This window comes from Eriocheir sinensis, chromosome 34, assembly GCF_024679095.1.
Source record: "Eriocheir sinensis breed Jianghai 21 chromosome 34, ASM2467909v1, whole genome shotgun sequence".
Classification (NCBI taxonomy): Eukaryota; Metazoa; Arthropoda; class Malacostraca; order Decapoda; family Varunidae; genus Eriocheir; species Eriocheir sinensis.
In genome coordinates this window covers 1,045,377-1,064,968 of record NC_066542.1, presented here as the reverse complement: position 1 = coordinate 1,064,968, position 19,592 = coordinate 1,045,377, and the positions used below count along the sequence as shown (strand labels likewise).

General features: G+C 43.4%; 1 protein-coding gene and 1 long non-coding RNA gene across 2 annotated transcripts in view; one reads left to right on the top strand and one right to left on the bottom strand.

Moving 5' to 3' along the window:
• Positions 1-19,592, bottom strand: part of LOC127006885 (uncharacterized) — a 78,224-nt gene that overhangs the window by 10,613 nt on the left and 48,019 nt on the right. The window lies entirely within an intron of this gene.
• The window catches only part of LOC127006883 (uncharacterized), a 97,284-nt gene continuing 92,481 nt past the window's right edge, over positions 14,790-19,592 (top strand). Inside the window, exon 1 of the mRNA XM_050877216.1 lies at positions 14,790-14,975. Within this exon, the coding sequence (XP_050733173.1) occupies positions 14,801-14,975 (175 nt within the window). The 5' untranslated portion in view covers positions 14,790-14,800. The remainder of the gene's footprint in view (positions 14,976-19,592) is intronic.

Below are 19,592 nucleotides of genomic sequence, written 5' to 3'. Positions count from 1 at the left end.
ATAATGAAGAGCACTGGGCCAAGAACTGAGCCCTGAGGGACGCCACTAGTGACAGGCGCCCACTCTGAGTTAAATCCGTCAATCACAACTCTTTGTTGTCTGTTGCTCAACCAATTCGCGATCCATTGGTTTACCTGACCGTCAATGCCTATTTGCTTTAATTTGTAAAGTAATTTATGATGCGGGACTTGATCAAACTATTTCTGTAAATCTAGATAGACTACGTACAGTGATTTGGTTACGTCATAAACAGTTAAGAGGTCGTTATAAAAGGTTAATATATTTGATAGGCAGGATATTTTATTTCTGAAGCCATGTTGTGAGTAACAATTAATGAGTTGCTTTCAAGGTAACTCACAATTTTGTCTCTAATTTTGCCCACGAGTAGCTTACCTACAACCGAAGTTAGACTAATTGTCCTGTACTTACCTTGTACTTTTTTGTCTCCCTTCTTAAAAATCGCAGTCACGTGAGCCTAGTTCCAATCTGAAGGGACAATGCCATGGCGCAAGTACAAATTGAATACGGTTGTGAGGAGGAGAGTATTTCGCTCTTGTTTCTTTCAGCAGAGTTGGATATACCTTGTCAGGTCCAGGACTTTTATTTGTTTTAAGTGATTTGAGAGCTTTAAGGACTTCATCGGGTTTTATTTCAAAGTTAGACAATGCATGCTCGAGATTTACAGTAGTACTGGTGTTGGTGGTGATGGTGGAGGACTGTTATTATTAAACACCGAGGAAAAGTAATTGTTTAAGAGGTTTGCAGTGTGTTGGCTGTCAGTCACTAGTGCACCGTCGCTGTTTGTTAAAGGTCCAATACCACTTTTGATCGCCTTTCTGTTGTTTATGTAACTGAAGAAGGATTTCGGATTATTTTACAGTTGGCTGCAATATTTTCTTCATATCTACGCTTTGCCTGATGCACTAATTTTTACTCGTCACCTTGCATCATTATAAAGTCTAATGTTTTCGGGCGTGCTTTGGTCTTTCTTTAACCTGTAAGACAATTTTCTCCTTGACTGAGTGTTTAATTTCGCTATTAAACCAAGGTGGACTTTATTAGTGTTAATTCGCTTCGCACAAGGGGACAAATGTGTCCTGCTGAGTGAGTAAGTGATTTTAAAGTTTAGCCAGGCGTCCTCTGCATTGCCGTCATCTGATAGTTGCATATCTATTAGTTTTCGTCGGATTTCTACGAAGTTGGCTCTTTGAAATTGGGCACCTTAACTTTATTTTCAGTCACCGATGTTTGAGCTCTAATGTCAGCGCGCACTAGTTTATGATCGCAGGAACCGAGGTGTTCTCCTACCGTGACATTACTGACTAGGTTATCTTGGGTCGCTATACCAAGGTCAAGTATGTTATTTTGTCGAGTTGGGTCAGAAACCATTTGGCTTAGATAATTTTCCTCTAGAAATTCGATCATTCTATGGGATTCACCTTCTGTACCCGACAGTGTCGCCGAGTCGATATGGGGAGGTTAAAGTCTCCTAGTATCAGTGAGTCGCTGTTATTAAGTGACTGCCTTAAGACGCTGTACATTTCAAGATCGCCATCAAGTGATTGCCACGGGGGCCTGTAGATGACAGATATATTTAGATTGACTTTAACAATGGTTACTCGCACGCACAATTGTTCAAAGTTACTGTCACTTGACGTTCTATCAGTGGGTTGCAAGTAGCTTTTGACGTAAAGGGCAACACCGCCTCTACGGTTTACACGATCATTGTTGAAGAATCTGTAGCCATCTATGTTGTATTCGGAACTTAAATCAATATTAGTGGTGTCGATAAATGTTTCGGTTATAGCAATTACGTCAAAGTTTTCTGTCAGAGCAAGACATCGCAGTTCATCAAATTTGTTTCTTAGGCTACGCGCATTGAAACTAAGGACTTTTAGGTTATCTTGAAGCTTGGTAATAGAGGTACTGGAGGGTTCAATGTTACGAGTCTGTTGCACTGTGAGGTGTCTATTTACACGGGCGGGATGGAAGGACGTGGCTGAGAGTCGTTTTTGTTGTTCGGATGTTACGTACGGCGTTGTTGAGGAGCCTTCCAAATCTGGCTGCCCTGATGGGGACAGGTGTATGCCGTCCCTTTGAAAAGTCTACTCTGGCCGTAGAAATCGTTCCAGGCGTTAAAGAATTCCACGTCACGCTCTCCGCAGAGAGTCTGCAGGCGGTTGTTGAGGCTGAAGGCCTTACTGTAGAAGTCGCCTCATCCCATGTCCGTGGTAGAATTCCTGAAATCAAAATATTAGGGATTTAGTCTTATACTGCTGGATGAGCCTACGGTACTTGTCCAGCAGTTCCTCAGACCGGGTCGTGGTGACGTCGTTTGTACCTGTGTGGAGAACAAAGAGTGAGTCATTAGAGGCCACAGCGGAGACCTCGTCCAGTGCAGCTGTGATGTCGTCAACACCAGCTCCAGGATAACAGTAGTTACGCCTACGACGGGGACTCTGCCACAGAATTCAACCACCTGATGGCGAATCATAGAGTCACCGACCAAGAAGGTGCTCTGTGCCTCGTCCTCCTCCTCCAGTATGGCAAATCTGTTGTAGCAATGAGTAGGATAAATGGCTCTAGGGCGGGTCTGGCTCCTCCTCTAGGGGTGAAGCATTCAGCGTCAGCTCTACCGGTTCCCTGTGACGTGCCTTCTTCGGAAGGTGGCTGGGCATCGAGTGCAGGTGAGGAGGGTGATGAGGCGTCAATTGCAGGAGGGGCGACGATGTTGGCCTGGATAAACTCCTGCAAGGTATCAACAGTACTTGTTAGTTCGGTGATCTTCTCGCCAGCCGTCAGCCTTTCGTCCTGTTGAAGGAGTCTCGTTTCCATCTGCTGAGTCAACAGGCAGATCTTGCAGACGGTCGATCGTCCTGAGAAGAAATGACCAGAGAAGTTTCCTGTGCAAGTCGAACATTTCTTTAGCGCCATCTTGGTAAGGAGGAGAGAGCAAGTGAGTAGTATTTATCTATATATTTGCTTTGCTTTTTCTTTTTCGTAGGGCAGAGGGACGCGTGCTTGAATAAGCGAGAATAAGAGAGAGAGAGAGAGAGAGAGAGAGAGAGAGAGAGAGAGAGAGAGAGAGAGAGAGAGAGAGAGAGAGAGAGAGAGAGAGAGAGAGAGAGAGAGAGAGAGAGAGAGAGAGAGAGAGAGAGAGAGAGATTTACATAGAAAAATCAGACCACACAGACCCCATGGTCCAGACTAGGTGGTCTGTCCTTAAACTTAAGTGATTTTACATTAATCAGATGGCTCCAAAACGTTGCTTTTCTACTCTAGTTAATATTAAATTCAAGGAAGTGACGGTCGAGCCTGTTTATAAAGGAGTCAATCGTGTTACATTGGACCACTGATGGTGGGAGCTTATTCCATTCTCGCACTACAACGTTGGTGAATAAAAATTTCGTGCAGTCTGAATTTACTTGTATACATTTGAATTTTGTGCCATTGTTCCTCGTTCGCAAAGTGTCATTGATCATAAACAATTTTGTTCTGTCTACATTCGTGAAACCATTAAGTATTTTAAACATTCGATCAGTTTTCCTCGGAGGCGACGTTTCTCAAGAGAGAACATGTTAAGGGTGGAAAACCTTTCTTCGTAGGATTTGTTGCTCAAGGAAGGGATCATTTTTGTTCCGCGACGCTGAACACCTTCTAGTTTAGCAATGTCCTTTGCATGGTGGGGAGACCAAAACTGTACCGCATATTCCAAGTGTGGTCTCACTAAACTATTGTAGAGCGGAAGTATTACATCTTTATTCTTGAATAAAAAGTTTCTTTTAATGAAGCCCAACATTCTGTTCGCTTTATTTGCTGCATCGATACATTGAAGTGAGAATTTGAGGTTTGACGCGATTTTAATCCCCAGGTCCTTAACGCATTGAACGCTTGTGAGTTTAACGACGCGTATTTCGTAATCGAACTTCTTATTTTTTGTTCCAACTTGAAGGACCTGGCACTTGTCTACGTTAAAGGGCATCTCCCATTTATCCGACCAAGCTGAAATTTTGTGCAAATCCTCTTCGAGGCTTTGCCTGTCTTCGTCAGTGAGAACCGAGTTACCAATCTTTGTGTCGTCTGCAAATTTACTAATGCGATTATTGAGTCCAACATCCACATCGTTGATATATATAATGAAGAGCACTGGGCCAAGAACCGAGCCCTGAGGGACGCCACTAGTGACCGGCGCCCACTCTGAGTTAAATCCGTCAATCACAACTCTTTGTTGTCTGTTGCTCAACCAATTCGCGATCCATTGGTTTACTTGACCGTCAATGCCTGTTTGCTTTAATTTATAAAAGTAATTTATGATGTGGGACTTTATCAAACGCTTTCTGGAAATCAAGATAGACTACGTCCACTGATTTGGTTACGTCATAAACTGAGAAGAGATCGTTATAAAAGGTCAGTAGGTTTGACAGGCAGGATCTTTTGTTACGGAAGCCCTGTTGTGAATCCCAAATTAATGAGTGGCTTTCGAGGTAACTCACAATTTTGTCTCTAATTATGCTCTCGAGTAGCTTACCTACAATTGAAGTTAGACTAATCGGTCGGTAGTTACCTGGTATTTTTTTGTCTCCTTTCTTAAAAATCGGTGTCACGTTAGCCTTTTTCCAATTCGAAGGGACGATGCCTTGTCGCAAGGACATATTGAATACGGTAGTGAGGGAGGAGAGTATTTCGCTCTTTGTTTCTTTAAGCAGTATAGGATATACCTTGTCGGGTCCGGGACTTTTATTTGTTTTAAGTGATTGGAGAGCTTTAAGGACTTCATCGGTTGTTATTTCAAAATTAGGCAATGCATGCTCGAGATTTACAGTAGTACTGGTGTTGGTGGTAGCGACAGGAAGACTGTTAGTATTAAACACCGAGGAAAAGTAATTGTTTAAGAGGTTTGCAGTGTGTTGGCTGTCAGTCACTAGTGCACCGTCGCTGTTTGTTAAAGGTCCAATACCACTTTTGATCGCCTTTCTGTTGTTTATGTAACTGAAGAAAGATTTCGGATTATTTTTACAGTTGGCTGCAATATTTTCTTCATATCTACGCTTTGCCTGACCTACTAGTCTTTTTACTCGTCGCCTGGCATCATTATAAAGTCTAATGTTTTCGGGCGTGCTTTGTTCCTTCTTTAACCTGTAACACAATTTTCCCTCATTGACTGATTGTTTAATTTCGCTATTAAACCACGGTGGGCTTTTATTAGTGTTAATTCGCTTCTCGCATAAGGAGACGAATGTGTTCTGCTGAGTGAGTAAGTGATTTTTAAAGCTTAGCCTGGCTTCCTCTACGTTGCCGTCATCTGATAGTTGTATTTCTGTTAGTTTTTGTCGGATTTCTACGAAGTTAGCTCTTTTGAAATTGGGCACCTTTACTTTATTTTCAGTCACTGATGATTGAGCTCTAATGTCGACGCGCACTAATTTATGATCGCAAGAACCGAGGTGTTCTCCTACAGTGACATTACTGACTAGGTTATCTTGGGTCGTTATAACAAGGTCGAGTATATTGTTTTGTCGAGTTGGCTCAGAAACCATTTGGCTTAGATAGTTTTCTTCTAGAAATTCGATCATTCTATGTGACTCGTCTTCTGTACCTGACAGTGTCGCCCAGTCGATATGGGGGAGGTTAAAGTCTCCTAATATCTGTGAGTCGTTGTTATTAAGTGACTGCCTTAAGACGCTGTACATTTCAAGGTCGTCATCGAGTGATTGCCCGGGAGGTCTGTAGGTGACAGATATATTTAAATTGACTTTTGCAATGTTTATTCGCACGCACAAATGTTCAACGTTACTGTTTCCCGGTGTTTTGTCAGTGGGTTGCAAATAGCTTTTGACATAAAGGGCGACGCCACCGCCTCTACGGTTTACACGATCTTTGTTGAGGAGTCTGTAGCCATCTATGTTGAATTCGGAACTTAAAACAATATTTGTGGTGTCGATAAATGTTTCGGTTATAGCAATTATGTCAAAATTTTCTGTTCGAGCAAAACATCACAGTTCATCAAATTTATTTCTTAGGCTACGCGCATTGAAACTAAGGATTTTTAAGTTATCTAGAGGCTTGGTAATAGAGGTGGTGGTACTTGCAGGATCACGGTTACGGGTTTGTTGCGATGCACGGGGTCTATTTACACGGGTGGGGTGGAGGTACGTGGCTGTGACTCGTTTTTTGCTCGGATGACATGTACTGCGTCGTTGAGGAGCCTTCCGAATCTGGCTGCCTCGATGGGAGACAGGTGCAATCCGTCCCTGTGAAAGAGCTCACTTTGTCCATAGAAATTGTCCCATGCGTTGAAGAACTCCACGTCAAGCTCCCTACAAAGAGTCTGTAAGCGGTTGTTTAGGCTGAAGGCCTTACTGAAAAAGTCGCTCTCCGCCCAAGTCCGTGGTAGAACTCCTGAAATCAAAATGTTAGGGGATTTAGACTTATACTGCTGGATGAGCCTACGGTACTTCTCCAGGAGTTCCTCAGACCGGATCGTGGTGACGTCGTTCGTACCTGTGTGAATAACAAACAGTGAATCATTAGTAGCCTGGGGGGAGATCTCCTCAGGAGCAGCAGTTATATTGTCGATCCCAGCACCAGGATAGCAATAGTTCCATCTTCGACGAGGAACTCTGCCGCAGAACTCAACGACCTGCTGGCGAATCATGGAGTCACCCACCAGGAAGGTGCTCTCCTGCTCGTCCTCCTCCTCCAGAATGGCAAACCTGTTGAAGCAATGAACAGGATAAATCGCTTGTCTGGCTGGTTTGCCTCCTCCATTCACGACGGTGAAGCCATCATGGGCGGTGCCACTAGCATCTTCCCGTTGCGTGGTGTTGTCCGCTGGTGTCGACGGTACCGCTGAGGGCAAGGGGGCGGTTGGAGAAGGGTTTGGCACCACAGGAATGTTAGCCTGGATGAATTCCTGCAAGGAGGCAGCAGTGCCAGAAAGCTCTATTATTTTATTCTGACCTGCTTCCATCTTCTCTTCTTGCCCCTGCAGTCTTGTCTCGAGATGCTGCTTGGTGAGAGAAAGCTCTGTTATTTTATACTGGCCTTCTTCCATCTTCTCTTCTTGCTCCTGCAGTCTTGTCTCGAGATGCTGCCTGGAGAGACACAGTCGACAGACAGCAGAACGCCCTGTAAAAAAGTGAGCTGAGAAGCTACCGTTACAAGTACTGCACTTCTTAGGCGCCATCTTAGCTGAAATGAAAGAGATAAAAACACAGAGTGAAGGGGACTAGGAAAGGGGGTGAGGTGTGTGAGAGGTAGTTTAGTAATGGAGGAAAAGTGAGAGAGAGGAGGAGCAGGAAGGGATGTGAGGTGAGTAAAGAGGGGGAAAGAGAGGCGGTGAGTGAGGTGTGTGAGATCAAGGAGGGTTGGGAAATAGGTGAGGTGAGTGAGAGGGAGTTTGGGAAAGGAGATAAAGTGGGAGAGAGGAGGAGTAGGAAGGGATGTGAGCATAGCTGGGCGTTATCGCGATAAGTTATCGCGATACATTATCGCTGATAACAAAATCGGGTTATCGGCCATCCGCTACTTATTCAAATATATATCGGTATCTTCGTTACTTTTGTAACCAAACTAGCGATAATCGCTACTTTTTTTTCCGCCTCTCAGAAAAAAAAAACGATGTTTCCTCCCTACTTCCAATGTGTGGCCCGGGCGCCCGGTGTTGCTTGAATAAAACTTCGGGGTATGAAATATCTTCGGTGATGAGATTTCATACTTAGATCATCAACATTAAAACACAAGGTTATTTTTTATGTTAGACTAAAATATCAATATATCAAAGAGAAAAATCAGTTAACTTTGCCCCAAAAATTATCATTCACTACCTCAAATTTGATATTCCATATTCGTTTGTGAGCATGCCATGGTATTGAAGGCACCCGGGGTTGTGTTATTTGGTGTCCCATCGTCAAAAGCTGGCGCTTTTGTTTACAAACACTGGTCTCTCGCGAACTGTGCATGTTCAGACCAGTAAGTGTAGCCCTGTACAGTCTCACAAAGCTTTTTAACACATTAAGAGATGCTGGAAGGCTGAATCAGACAGACAGTACCACTATCCTCGCTGTTTCTAGAACGACACTCTGTACATATAAATACAACTCGTACAGAGCGTCGTTCTAGAAACAGCGGGGATGGTGGTAGTGGTACTGTATATCTGATTCAGCCTTCCAGCAACTCTTAATTACGGTTATGAATCTTTGTGAGACTGGACAGGTGTACGCTTGCTGGACTGAGCATGCGCAGTTCAGCAGTTCATGAGAGACCAGTGTTTCGATGGTGGGGACGCCAAATAACACAACACCGGTTCAGACGTTTCTAGTATTACCGTCCATAGGTACGTGTCAACGTTTGGTTTTCAGGTTTTGTAAGTTTTCTAAAATACAGATAATGAAAATTTGAGTTCATCTATGTTTTTTTTTATTTGAAATATCAAAATAGTATCGTTTTCGCCTATCGGACTTATCGCTAGCTAGTATCGGAATTGTGGATATATATCGGGTATCGGTTATCGGTTATCGCCTATATATGTGTCTCCAGTTAATGAATATCGGTTATCACCGATAAGGTTTTGCATGATCAGTTATCGGTTATCGGGAATAAGGTTTTCTGTTATCGTGCCCAGCTATGGATGTGAGGTGAGTGAGGTGTGTGAGATCAAGAAGGGTTAAGAAAGAGGCGAGGTAAGGTGGGTGAAGGGATGGGTAAATAGGATGTGAGGTAAGGTGAGTGAGGGGGGGAGGGCTTAGAAATATGTGGAGGTGAGGGAGGAGTTGGAAGGGCTAATTCTCTAGGGGATATGTAGTGAGGAGGAGCAAAAGGGATGTGAGGTGAGCGAGGGTGGGGGGGCTTAGGTGAGGTGAGGGAAAGGGGTGTAGGAAGTGTTAATCCTCTCGGGGATTTAAAGAGGGTGTAGTGAGGAGGAGCAGATTGAATCCTCAGGGAATTCAAAGGGTGAGTTGTCGACACACCCAAATCACGCGTGAAACACTCGGGAACACAACAACACACTCGGAACACACGAAACACTCAGAAACTCAAGCATAAGCACGATTAAACACCCTCAAGTCACTCGCAAAAACACCGGAAACACAACAGTACACTCAAAACCCACGTAGAGCACAGGGAAACAACCAAATCACACGCAAAAACACTGGAAACACAACACACTTGAAACACTCTGAAACCCACGCAGAACACTCGAAAACAGCTAAATCACACGCAAAACAACGGAAACACAACAGCACACTCAAAACACTCTGAAACCCACGTAGTACGCTCGGAAGCAGCCAAATCACACGGAAAAACACCGGAAACACAACCCACTTGAATCACACTGAAACCCACGCAGAAAAATCGGAAACAGCCAGATAACACGCAGACACACTCGCAGAATCCACAAGCGAACACACACTAAACATGTGTTGGGAAATCACAGGCAACTCACAAAGTCCACAAGCGAGAACACACAAACGCACGTGAAAGCAAACGCAATTCCAAGAGCACGACGAAAACACAGGGTTGACAAGATGTGAAGCGAGGCTGTGGAGCGCAGCGGGGTGGGGTCACGTCCGTCTTTCAGGAGAGGTCTGGTGTGAGAGAGAGAGAGAGAGAGAGAGAGAGAGAGAGAGAGAGAGAGAGAGAGAGAGAGAGAGAGAGAGAGAGAGAGAGAGAGAGAGAGAGAGAGAGAGAGAGAGAGAATATCCATATCACCGAGATATCCACTCAGGCACTCAGTCTCAGCCTCACTCATGTGAGGAAGAAATGAGGGACACCATGAGCGACTGGCTAGTACTGGTACCGGTACCGAGTAGTCTGGTACCGGTACCGTACCGTATAGCTGGTACCGTTAGTACCGGTACTGGTACCTGTACCTGCCCACCCCTAACTTTTTTTTTTTTTTTTTACAACAAAGGAGGCAGCTCAAGGGCACACAAAAAAAGAAAACAATAATAAAAAAAAAAGCCCGCTACTCGCTGCTCCTAAAAAATAAACAAAAGAGGTGGCCGAAAGCAAGGTCAAATACGAGAGGAGAGATGTCCTGATACCCTCCTCTTGAAAGAGTTCAAGTCATAGGCAGGAGGAAATACAGATGAAGGAGGATTGTTCCAGAGTTTACCAGCGTGAGGGATGAAAGAGTGAAGATGCTGGTTAACTCTTGCATAAGGGGTTTGGACAGTATAGGGATGAGCATGAGTAGAAAGTCGAGTGCAGCGGAGCCGCGGGAGGGGGGGAGGCATGCAGTTAGCAAGTTCAGAAGAGCAGTCAGCGTGGAAATATCGATAGAAGATAGAAAGAGAGGCAACATTGCGGCGGAATTTAAGAGGTAGAAGACTATCAGTATGAGGAGGAGAGCTGATGAAACGAAGAGCCTTAGCCTCCACTCTGTCCAGAAGAGCTGTGTGAGTGGAGCCCCCCCACACATGAGATGCATACTCCATACGAGGGCGGACAAGGCCCCTGTATATGGACAGCAACTGTGCAGGGGAGAAGAACTGGCGGAGACGGTACAGAACGCCCAGCCTCGAGGAAGCTGATTTAGTAAGAGATGAGATATGAAGTTTCCAGTTGAGATTTTGAGTTAAGGATAGACCGAGGATGTTTAATGTTGAGGAAGGTGATAGCTGGGTGTTGTCAAAGAATAGGGGATAGTTGTTTGGAAGATTGTGTTGAGTGGATAGGTGGAGAAACTGTGTTTTTGAGGCATTGAAGGACACCAGGTTCCTCTTGCCCCAATTGGAAATAATAGTAAGGTCTAAGGCTAAGCGTTCTGCAGCCTCCAGCCTTGAGTCGTTAAGTTCCTGTAGGGTGAGTCTTCTATTAAAAGAAGTTGAGTAATGCAGAGTGGAATCATCGGCGTAGGAATGGATAGGACAGTTCGTTTTGGAAAGAAGATCATCAATGAACAACAAAAAAAGAGTGGGAGATAGGACAGAACCCTGTGGGACACCACTGTTAATAGATTTAGGGGAAGAACAGTGACCGTCTACCACAACAGGAATAGAACGGTCAGAAAGGAAACTGGAGATAAAGGCACAGAGAGAAGGATAGAAACCGTAGGAGGGTAGTTTGGAAAGCAAAGATTTGTGCCAGACCCTATCAAAAGCTTTTGATATGTCCAGTGCAATAGCAAAGGTTTCACCGAAACGGCTAAGAGAGGATAACCAAGAGTCAGTTAAGAAGGCTAGGAGATCACCAGTAGAACGCCCCTTGCGGAACCCATACTGGCGATCAGATAGAAGGTCAGAAGTGGAAAGGTGCTTTTGAATCTTCCGGTTAAGGATTGATTCAAAAGCTTTAGATAGACAAGAAAGTAAAGCTATAGGACGGTAGTTTGAGGGATTGGAACGGTCACCCTTCTTAGGCACAGGCTGTATGAAGGCATACTTCCAGCAAGAAGGAAAGGTAGATGTTGACAGGCAGAGGCGAAAGAGTTTGACCAGGCAGGGTGACAGCACGGAGGCACAGTTTTTAAGGACAATAGGAGGCACTCCATCAGGTCCATAAGCCTTCTGAGGATTGAGGCCAGAGAGGGCATAGAAAACATCATTTTGAAGAATCTTTATAACAGGCATAAAGGAGTCAGAGGGGGGATGAGTAGGAGGAATATGCCCAGAATCGTCCAGAGTGGAGTTTTTAGAAAAACTCTGAGAGAAGAGTTCAGCCTTAGAGATAGATGAGACGGCAGTGTTGCCGTCAGGACTGAGGAGTGGAGGGAAAGATGAAGAAGTGAAGTTGGAGGAGATGTTTTTGGCTAGATGCCAGAAGTCACGGAAAGAGTTAGAAAAAGCAAGGTTTTGGCATTTTCTATTAATGAAAGAATTTTTGGTTAGTCGGAGAATAGATTTGGCACGATTTCGGGCAGCATTTTACTCACACTCCAGTAGTTGTATGGACGTGAGGTGAATTTTCATGAAGCAAAAACATACATTAGCTGTTCTTTTCTTTATTTTAAGTTCACTTAAAAATGGTATTATCCAAATTGAATTTTTCTCTCTCTCTCTCTCTCTCTCTCTCTCTCTCTCTCTCTCTCTCTCTCTCTCTCTCTCTCTCTCTCTCTCTCTCTCTCTCTCTCTGTTTTCTTCATTTTCCTCTTCCCTTTATTTTTCACTACTTGCTTCTAAGACTTTTTCACGGCATTCAGCGAGAGAACGTTACTATAACCACCGAATGTTGGTCCTTTGCTCACGAGCACTCAGGTTCCTACTTGCTTCTCCCACATCCCGCACTCATTTGTCTTTCCCATCAACACCCTTGGAGTTTCAAGTATTTCTCAAATATATACATATTTTTTTTTTTAAATACTCCATTAACGCCATCCTCGACTGGTTAGTGAGGTAAGGTGTAATGCCCAAGCCAATCTTCTTCCTCTGGGGAGTCAGAAAATGTAGCCAAGAAAGGGAGAAATGGGCACACGGAAGCTAGGGTACACATTTCGCTTGTCTGTCGATGTGAATGCTCACGAAAGTGTGTAATTCACTGCGTATTTAAAGTACGAGATATAAATACTTGGGACCTGAAGTTACAACGAGGTTAACTGAAGCAAGGAAGGAATTAGAGGATGGACCAGGAAAGCTTGTGTAGATGTTAAGATGTACTTAAAGGCGTGAGCATCCATGTGTCTAAGGACTGCATATAAGTATTTATCGCGCGGTGTATTATTTACAACGTTTAAATGTAGACTTGCAAACAAACGAACGGCGTGTTCAGGCGTACACAACAACACCCTGCCTGGGACACACGCTTCAGCGGAGTTGTATTCTGGAGTCAACAATGATTACTCGTTCAAAATGGAAATCCCTTGTTGCGGGGTTAGAAACACAATGTAAATGTTGACTTAGACAGGATTTTCTTCATGAATCAAGTCAGGGATGTTTAGTAATAATAACGAGCGGCCAGGCATTCTGTACATGACTGGGCAACTCTAGGTCAGGTGGGAGAACGAAAGGAACTATTGTGCAAAGAGCCAGATCCCCCGGCTGTGACCGTCACGCCGCCGCTCCTGCTCATGCCCCCCGCGGCGCCAGTGGTAGGAGTGTGAGGAGGCGTGATGATGTGGTGGATATTTTTATTGCTCGCATTCGGGGAAATTAATTATAGAATCTGGGCTAATTAATTACCCGAGTGGTTAAATATAGGCTTTTCAGTGTCACGATAAGAAATGTGTTAAAACCGACGTGTTTCGCTAACCACTATGAAAGTAATCAGCCGGAGTGAGAAGCTACCAAGATTTTTTTCTTCAGATTTTATATAATAAAGAGCTCCAGAATCAGCTTTAATATTTTTTTTACCCCAAAACTTTTTTTTCATTAGCCGAGGGTCACGGAAGACATACAAGACGAGAGCAGGGTCAAGGTAGAAGCGAGATGAGGTGACTAGAGCGGGTGGATGAAGTAATTTGGGCAAGACTATTGTAGTGGTGAGGACGAAATGGCATGATGGGACGAAGATGAGGCGAATGAATTTCGAGTAGAAACATGGAAACATGGACTAGCAGGCAGCAGTAAGCCTGTTGGCTCATTACTAGGCTGCCTGCGTTCAGTGATTTAATCAATCCGTTTGCCATAGGAGTGGCTTGCAGGGAAGGATTAAAGCACTTGTGGATCTACTCTTGGGAACGTTCAGTTTACTCCCGATGCAGCAAAGTGGCGATCAATGCGTTTCTTGGAGTTGATGGTCTCTGCGCTAACCACTTCTGCAGGAAGGCTGTTCCAGTGGCGAACAACTCTATTCGAGAAATAACTCCTGCAGATGTCGGTATTGCATCGCTTTGCTTGAATTGTTTTTCCGTTGTTTCTTGTTCTCAGGTTGGTTTGTAGCGTGAAGAGATTGGAGTGATCAACGTTGCTGAGCTTGTTCAGGTACTTAAAGATTTGTATCATGTCTCCCCGCAGGCGTCTCTTTTCCAACGTGAAGAGGTTGAGTCGCTCGAGTCGCTCTTCATAGGGCTTCGTCCTCAGTGATGGTATCATCTTCGTGGCGCGGCGCTGTACTCTCTCAAGTAATTCAATGTCTTTCCTGTAATTAGGAGACCAGAATTGCACGGCGTATTCCAGGTGGGGCCTTACCAGCGAATTATACAAGGATAACATAACTCCCGGCGTTTTGTATTCGAAGTTCCTCGCTATGAACCCAAGCATTGTATTGGCTTTCATACAGGCGGACTTGCAGTGTTTTGTTTGTTTCAAGTCACTGCTGATGGTGACCCCGAGGTCTCTTTCCTCTTGCATAACATGTAGTGGTTCGCCACCCATGTGGTATGTGTGGTTGCTGTTTCTGGATCCGATATGCATTACTTTACAATACAAGGAGGAACAAGAGGAGGAGGAGGAGAAGGTGTATGATGAATCACCTACGCTCTTTACCTCTCTCTCTCTTCTCTTTTCCAGCACGAAGCGAATAATGGAGCAAAGTGGAGGAGGATTTAGATTGACTCCTTGTGCTGGAATTACCACTTGAAAGGGGAATTAGAGGGCCTAAATGGGAGGCTGATTCTCTCTCTCTCTCTCTCTCTCTCTCTCTCTCTCTCTCTCTCTCTCTCTCTCTCTCTCTCTCTCTCTCTCTCTCTCTCTCTCTCTCTCTCTCTCTCTCTCTCTCTCTCTCTCTCTCTCTCTAATGAATCGAAAACCATAAAGTTCATCACGTTAGGATTACATGTCATATGGATCGCAACTAATGCCATAATGCTAAAAAGAAAAACCGAAGCATTATTGAAGCGTATATTACATTTTTTTGGTGCTTAATGAATCTTTTAATAGTATTCCTTGTCTTTCTTTACATTACAGTCCCGCCCGGGCCGCCCATGATCCTGTGGGGCGGGCGCGGGGTGGTGGACGTGGTGGGGCCGCTCGGGGAGGGTGAGAGGGCAGAGCTCACATGCAGGGGTAAGGGCGGGCGGCCTCCCCCAACTCTAACCTGGACAAGGAGGGGCCAGCGCCTGCCCCTGCTCGGCAACAACACGTCCTCCCCAGACACAGGTAAGGCAGTGATGGTAGTAGTGGTATTATTATTATTATTAGTAGTAGTAGTAGTAGTAGCAGTGGTAGTAGTAGTAGTAAAACTCACGGTGTGTGTGTGTGTGTGTGTGTGTGTGTGTGTGTATATATATATATATATATCTATATATATATATATATATATATATATATATATATATATATATATATATATATATATATATATATATATATATGTGTGTGTGTGTGTGTGTGTGGGACGACCTGAGGAGGTACTTTTCCGATTACCCGTGGAATGATTACTGCTTCCAGGAGAGAGACCCCTCTGTGTGTGCTCTGCGCATCACAGAGGTGATTGTCTCTGGAATGGATACATACATTCCACGTACTTTCTCTACTCCTCATGCTAAAAAGCCTTGGTTTAATCACGTTTGTTCTCGTGCTATTAAAGATAGAGAAGCAGCTCACAAAAAGGTTCCAGAGCCTTCGAACTCCCACTAACTTTGATCTATACATTTCAGCCCGGAATCGTGCCAAATCTATTCTCCGACTTACCAAAACTTCTTTTAAAAATAGAAAATGTCAACACCTTGCTTCTTCTAATTCTTCCCGTGACTTCTGGCATCTAGCCAAAAATATCTCCTCCAATTTCACTTCTTCCTCTTTCCCTCCTCTCCTTAACCCTGACGGCAGCACTGCCGTCTCATATGTCTCTAAGGCTGAACTTCGCTCAAACTTTCTGTAAGAACTCCACCTTGGACGATTCTGGGCATATTCCTCCTACTCATCCCCCCTCTGACTCCTTTATGAATGTTATTAAGATTCTTCCTAATGATGTTTTCTATGCCCTCTCTGGCCTCAACTCTCAGAAGGCTTATGGACCTGATGGAGTGCCTCCTATTGTCATTAAAAACTGTGCTTCTGTGCAAGGGGCGTTCTACTGGCGATCTTCTTGCTCTCTTAACTGACTCTTGGTTATCCTCTCTTAGCAGTTTCGGTGAAACTTTTCACTGTTGGGCTAGACATATGGAAAGCCTTCGATAGGGTCTGGCACCAGTCTTTGCTTTCTAAACTGCCCTCTTTCGGATTCTATCCCTCTCTCTGTTCCTTTATCTCCAGTTTCCTTTCCGGCCGTTCTATCTCTGCGGTGGTAGACGGTCGCTGCTCTTCCCCTAAACCTATCAACAGTGGCGTTCCACAGGGCTCTGTCCTATCGCCTACTCTCTTCCTGTTATTCATCAATGATCTTCTTTCCATAACAAACTGTCCTGTCCACTCGTACGCCGACGACTCCACTCTGCATTATTCAATTTCTTTTAATAGAAGACTATCAAAACAGGAAGTACACAACTCCAGACTGGAGGCTGCAGAACGCTTAACCTCAGACATTGCTATCACTTCCGATTGGGGCAGAAGAGACCTTGTGTCCTTCAATGCCTCAAAAACTCAATTTCTCCACCTATAAACTCGACACAATCTTCCAAACACCTATCCCCTATTCTTCGACAACACTCAGCTGTCACCTTCTTCAACACTAAACATCCTCGGTCTATCCTTAACTCAAAATATCAACTGGAAACTTCATATCTCGTCTCTCGCTAAATCAGCTTCCTCGAGGTTGGGCGATCTGTATCGTTTCCGCCAGTTCTTCTCCCCCGCGCAGTTGCTATCCATATACAGGTTTCTTGTCCGCCCTCATATGGAGTATGCATCGCACGTGTGGGAGGGCTCCACCCACACAGCTCTTCTGGACAGAGTGGAGGCTAAGGCTCTTCGTCTCATCAGCTTTCCTCCTCCTACTGATAGGCGTCTACCTCTTAAATTCCGCCGCGATGTTGCCTCTCTTTCTATCTTCTATCGATATTTCCACGCTGACTGCTCTTCTGAACTTGCTAACTGCATGCCTCCCCCCCTCCCGCGGCCCCGCTGCACACGACTTTCTACTCATGCTCATCCCTATACTGTCCAAACCCTTTATGCAAGAGTTAACCAGCATCTTCACTCTTTCATCCCTCACGCTGGTAAACTCTGGAACAATCTTCCTTCATCTGTATTTCCTCCTGCCTACGACTTGAACTCTTTCAAGAGGATGGTATCAGGACACCTCTCCTCCCGAATTTGACCTTGCTTTTGGCCACCTCTTCTGATTATTTTTGGGAGCAGCGATTAGCGGGCTTTTTTTTATTAGTTTTTTTTGTGTGCCCTTGAGCTGCCGCCTTTGTTGTCAAAAAAAAAAAAATATATATATATATATATATATATATATATATATATATATATATATATATATATATATATATATATATATATATATATATATATATATATATATATATATATATATATATATATATATATATATATATATATATATATATATATATATATATATATATATATATATATATATATATATATATATATATATATATATATATATATATATATATATATATATATATATATATATATATATATATATATATATATATATATATATATATATATATATATATATATATATATATATATATATATATATATATATATATATATATATATATATATATATATATATATATATATATATATATATATATATATATATATATATATACACACATAAAAAAAAATACAACATATAGATGCACACACATTTGTACACATTATGGAATGTTAAAAAATAATGAGGTTTATGTATGCCGTGATAGTGTTCATGAAATTATACTCGGCAAGGCAGCAACAACGTTCTCCATTATTCTTCGTGTCCCGTGAATGGACTTGAATACAAATCGACGCATTGCTCTTGCGTACGTAATAATTCACGCGCGAAACGCTGCTTTGAATAGTATATTTGAAAACCCTTATTTGCCCTATGTAGTTGGCGCCAAACACGAAAAATTATAACCGCTAAGTGACATGGCTTTTCTTTTTATTTTCGTCACTTTTTTATTCATTTGTGAACGCAGAGTTAAAAATGAGTGGACCATTTATTTTTTCTCCATCCACGAAAAAGGATTTTTAGGTGTGTAATATTTTTAAAGATCTTTTTTCTTACCTTAGTGCCTGTTTTACCATGGGAATATTTTTTTTCAACTTTTCGTTCTGTGCCCGAGCCCTTCTATCCACCTCAGACCGTTTCCAGTCATCCTCACCTTCATGCACTTGCAATAAAACAAAGCTCCAAGATTAAATATTGGTGGAAGTAATACTGACGAAGTCTTTCCAATGGCTGCTGCTCGATGCACCAAAAAGCAATATGCAATTCAACCATTCCGAAACTTATTATTGCGCCAATATATTCTTGGAGTTATTTTTCTACGCTCACTTACCTCTCTATTTGCCCTCACATCAGTTCATACACCTAGTTCTCAAAAGACTTTTTCTTCCTTAGCCTTTTCCTCCTCCTCTCCTTTATCCACAAAGGAGGTAAATGCAAAAGAAGGCGTTCTTAGTTTAGGAAGGGATAAAGAAAGGATTCTTATGCATGGTGGGCATTTTACCGTTGTTTTTCAAACTCCTTCTTTTGTAAAAACACCCCCTCGCAGTGCGCCTTGGTTTGTCGTATACGTCTTTTCTTCGTGTGACTGTTTGTCTGGCTGTCTTAAAAGTTTTCATTCTCATGAGTCTTTGTATTTTATGCCTTGTGCGTCTTCCTCGTTGTGTGTGTGTGTGTGTGTGTGTGTGTGTGTGTGTGTGTGTGTGTGTGTGTGTGTGTTTGTGTGTGTGTGTGTGTGTGGGTGTGGGTGTATGTTTGTGTGTGTGGGTGTGAGAGTGTGTTTGTGTGTGGGGGGTGGGGGGTGGGGGTATTTTAAATATCTCGTTGAAATTTGTCTATTTGAAAGATTAATTATTCTACATATGGAGTTTCCTGTGATTTTGAGTCGCTACGTCAAGAAAAACAAATGCTTTCTTACATTTTTTTTTCTTTTTTTACAGCTAAGGAGACAGTTCAAGGGCGTATAGAAAAATATATATAAAAAAAAAGACCGCTACTTACTGCTCCTGAATAGAGGTCAAAGGAGTGTTCAAAAAGAGAGGTCAATTTCGGGAGGAGAGGTGTCCTTATACCCTCCTCTTGAAAAATTTCAAGTCGTAGGCAGGAGGAAATACAGATGAAGGAGTGAAAGCGTGAGTGATGAAAGAGTGAAGATGCTGGTTGACTCTTGCATAAGGGGTTTGAAAAGTATAAGGATGAGCATGAGTAGAAAGTCGTGTGCACCGGGGCCGCGGGAGTTTGGGGAGACATGCAGTTAGCAAGTTCAGAAGAGCAGTCAGCATGAAAATATCGATAGAGGATAAAAAGAGAGGCAACATGGCGGCGGAATTCGAGAGGTAGAAGGCTATCAGTATGCGGAGGAGAGCTGATGAGACGAAGAGCCTTAGACTCCACTCTGTCGAGGAGAGCTGTGTGAGTGGACCCCCCCCCTCCCCACACACACACACACACACACACACACACACACACACACACACACACACACACACACACATGTAAATGGATAGCAACTGTGCGGAGGAGAAAAACTGGTGGAGACGGTACAGAACGCACAGCCTCGAGGAAGCTGATTTAGTAAGAGATGAAATACGAAGTTTCCAGAGATTTTGAGTTAAGGATAGACCGAGGATGTTTAGTGT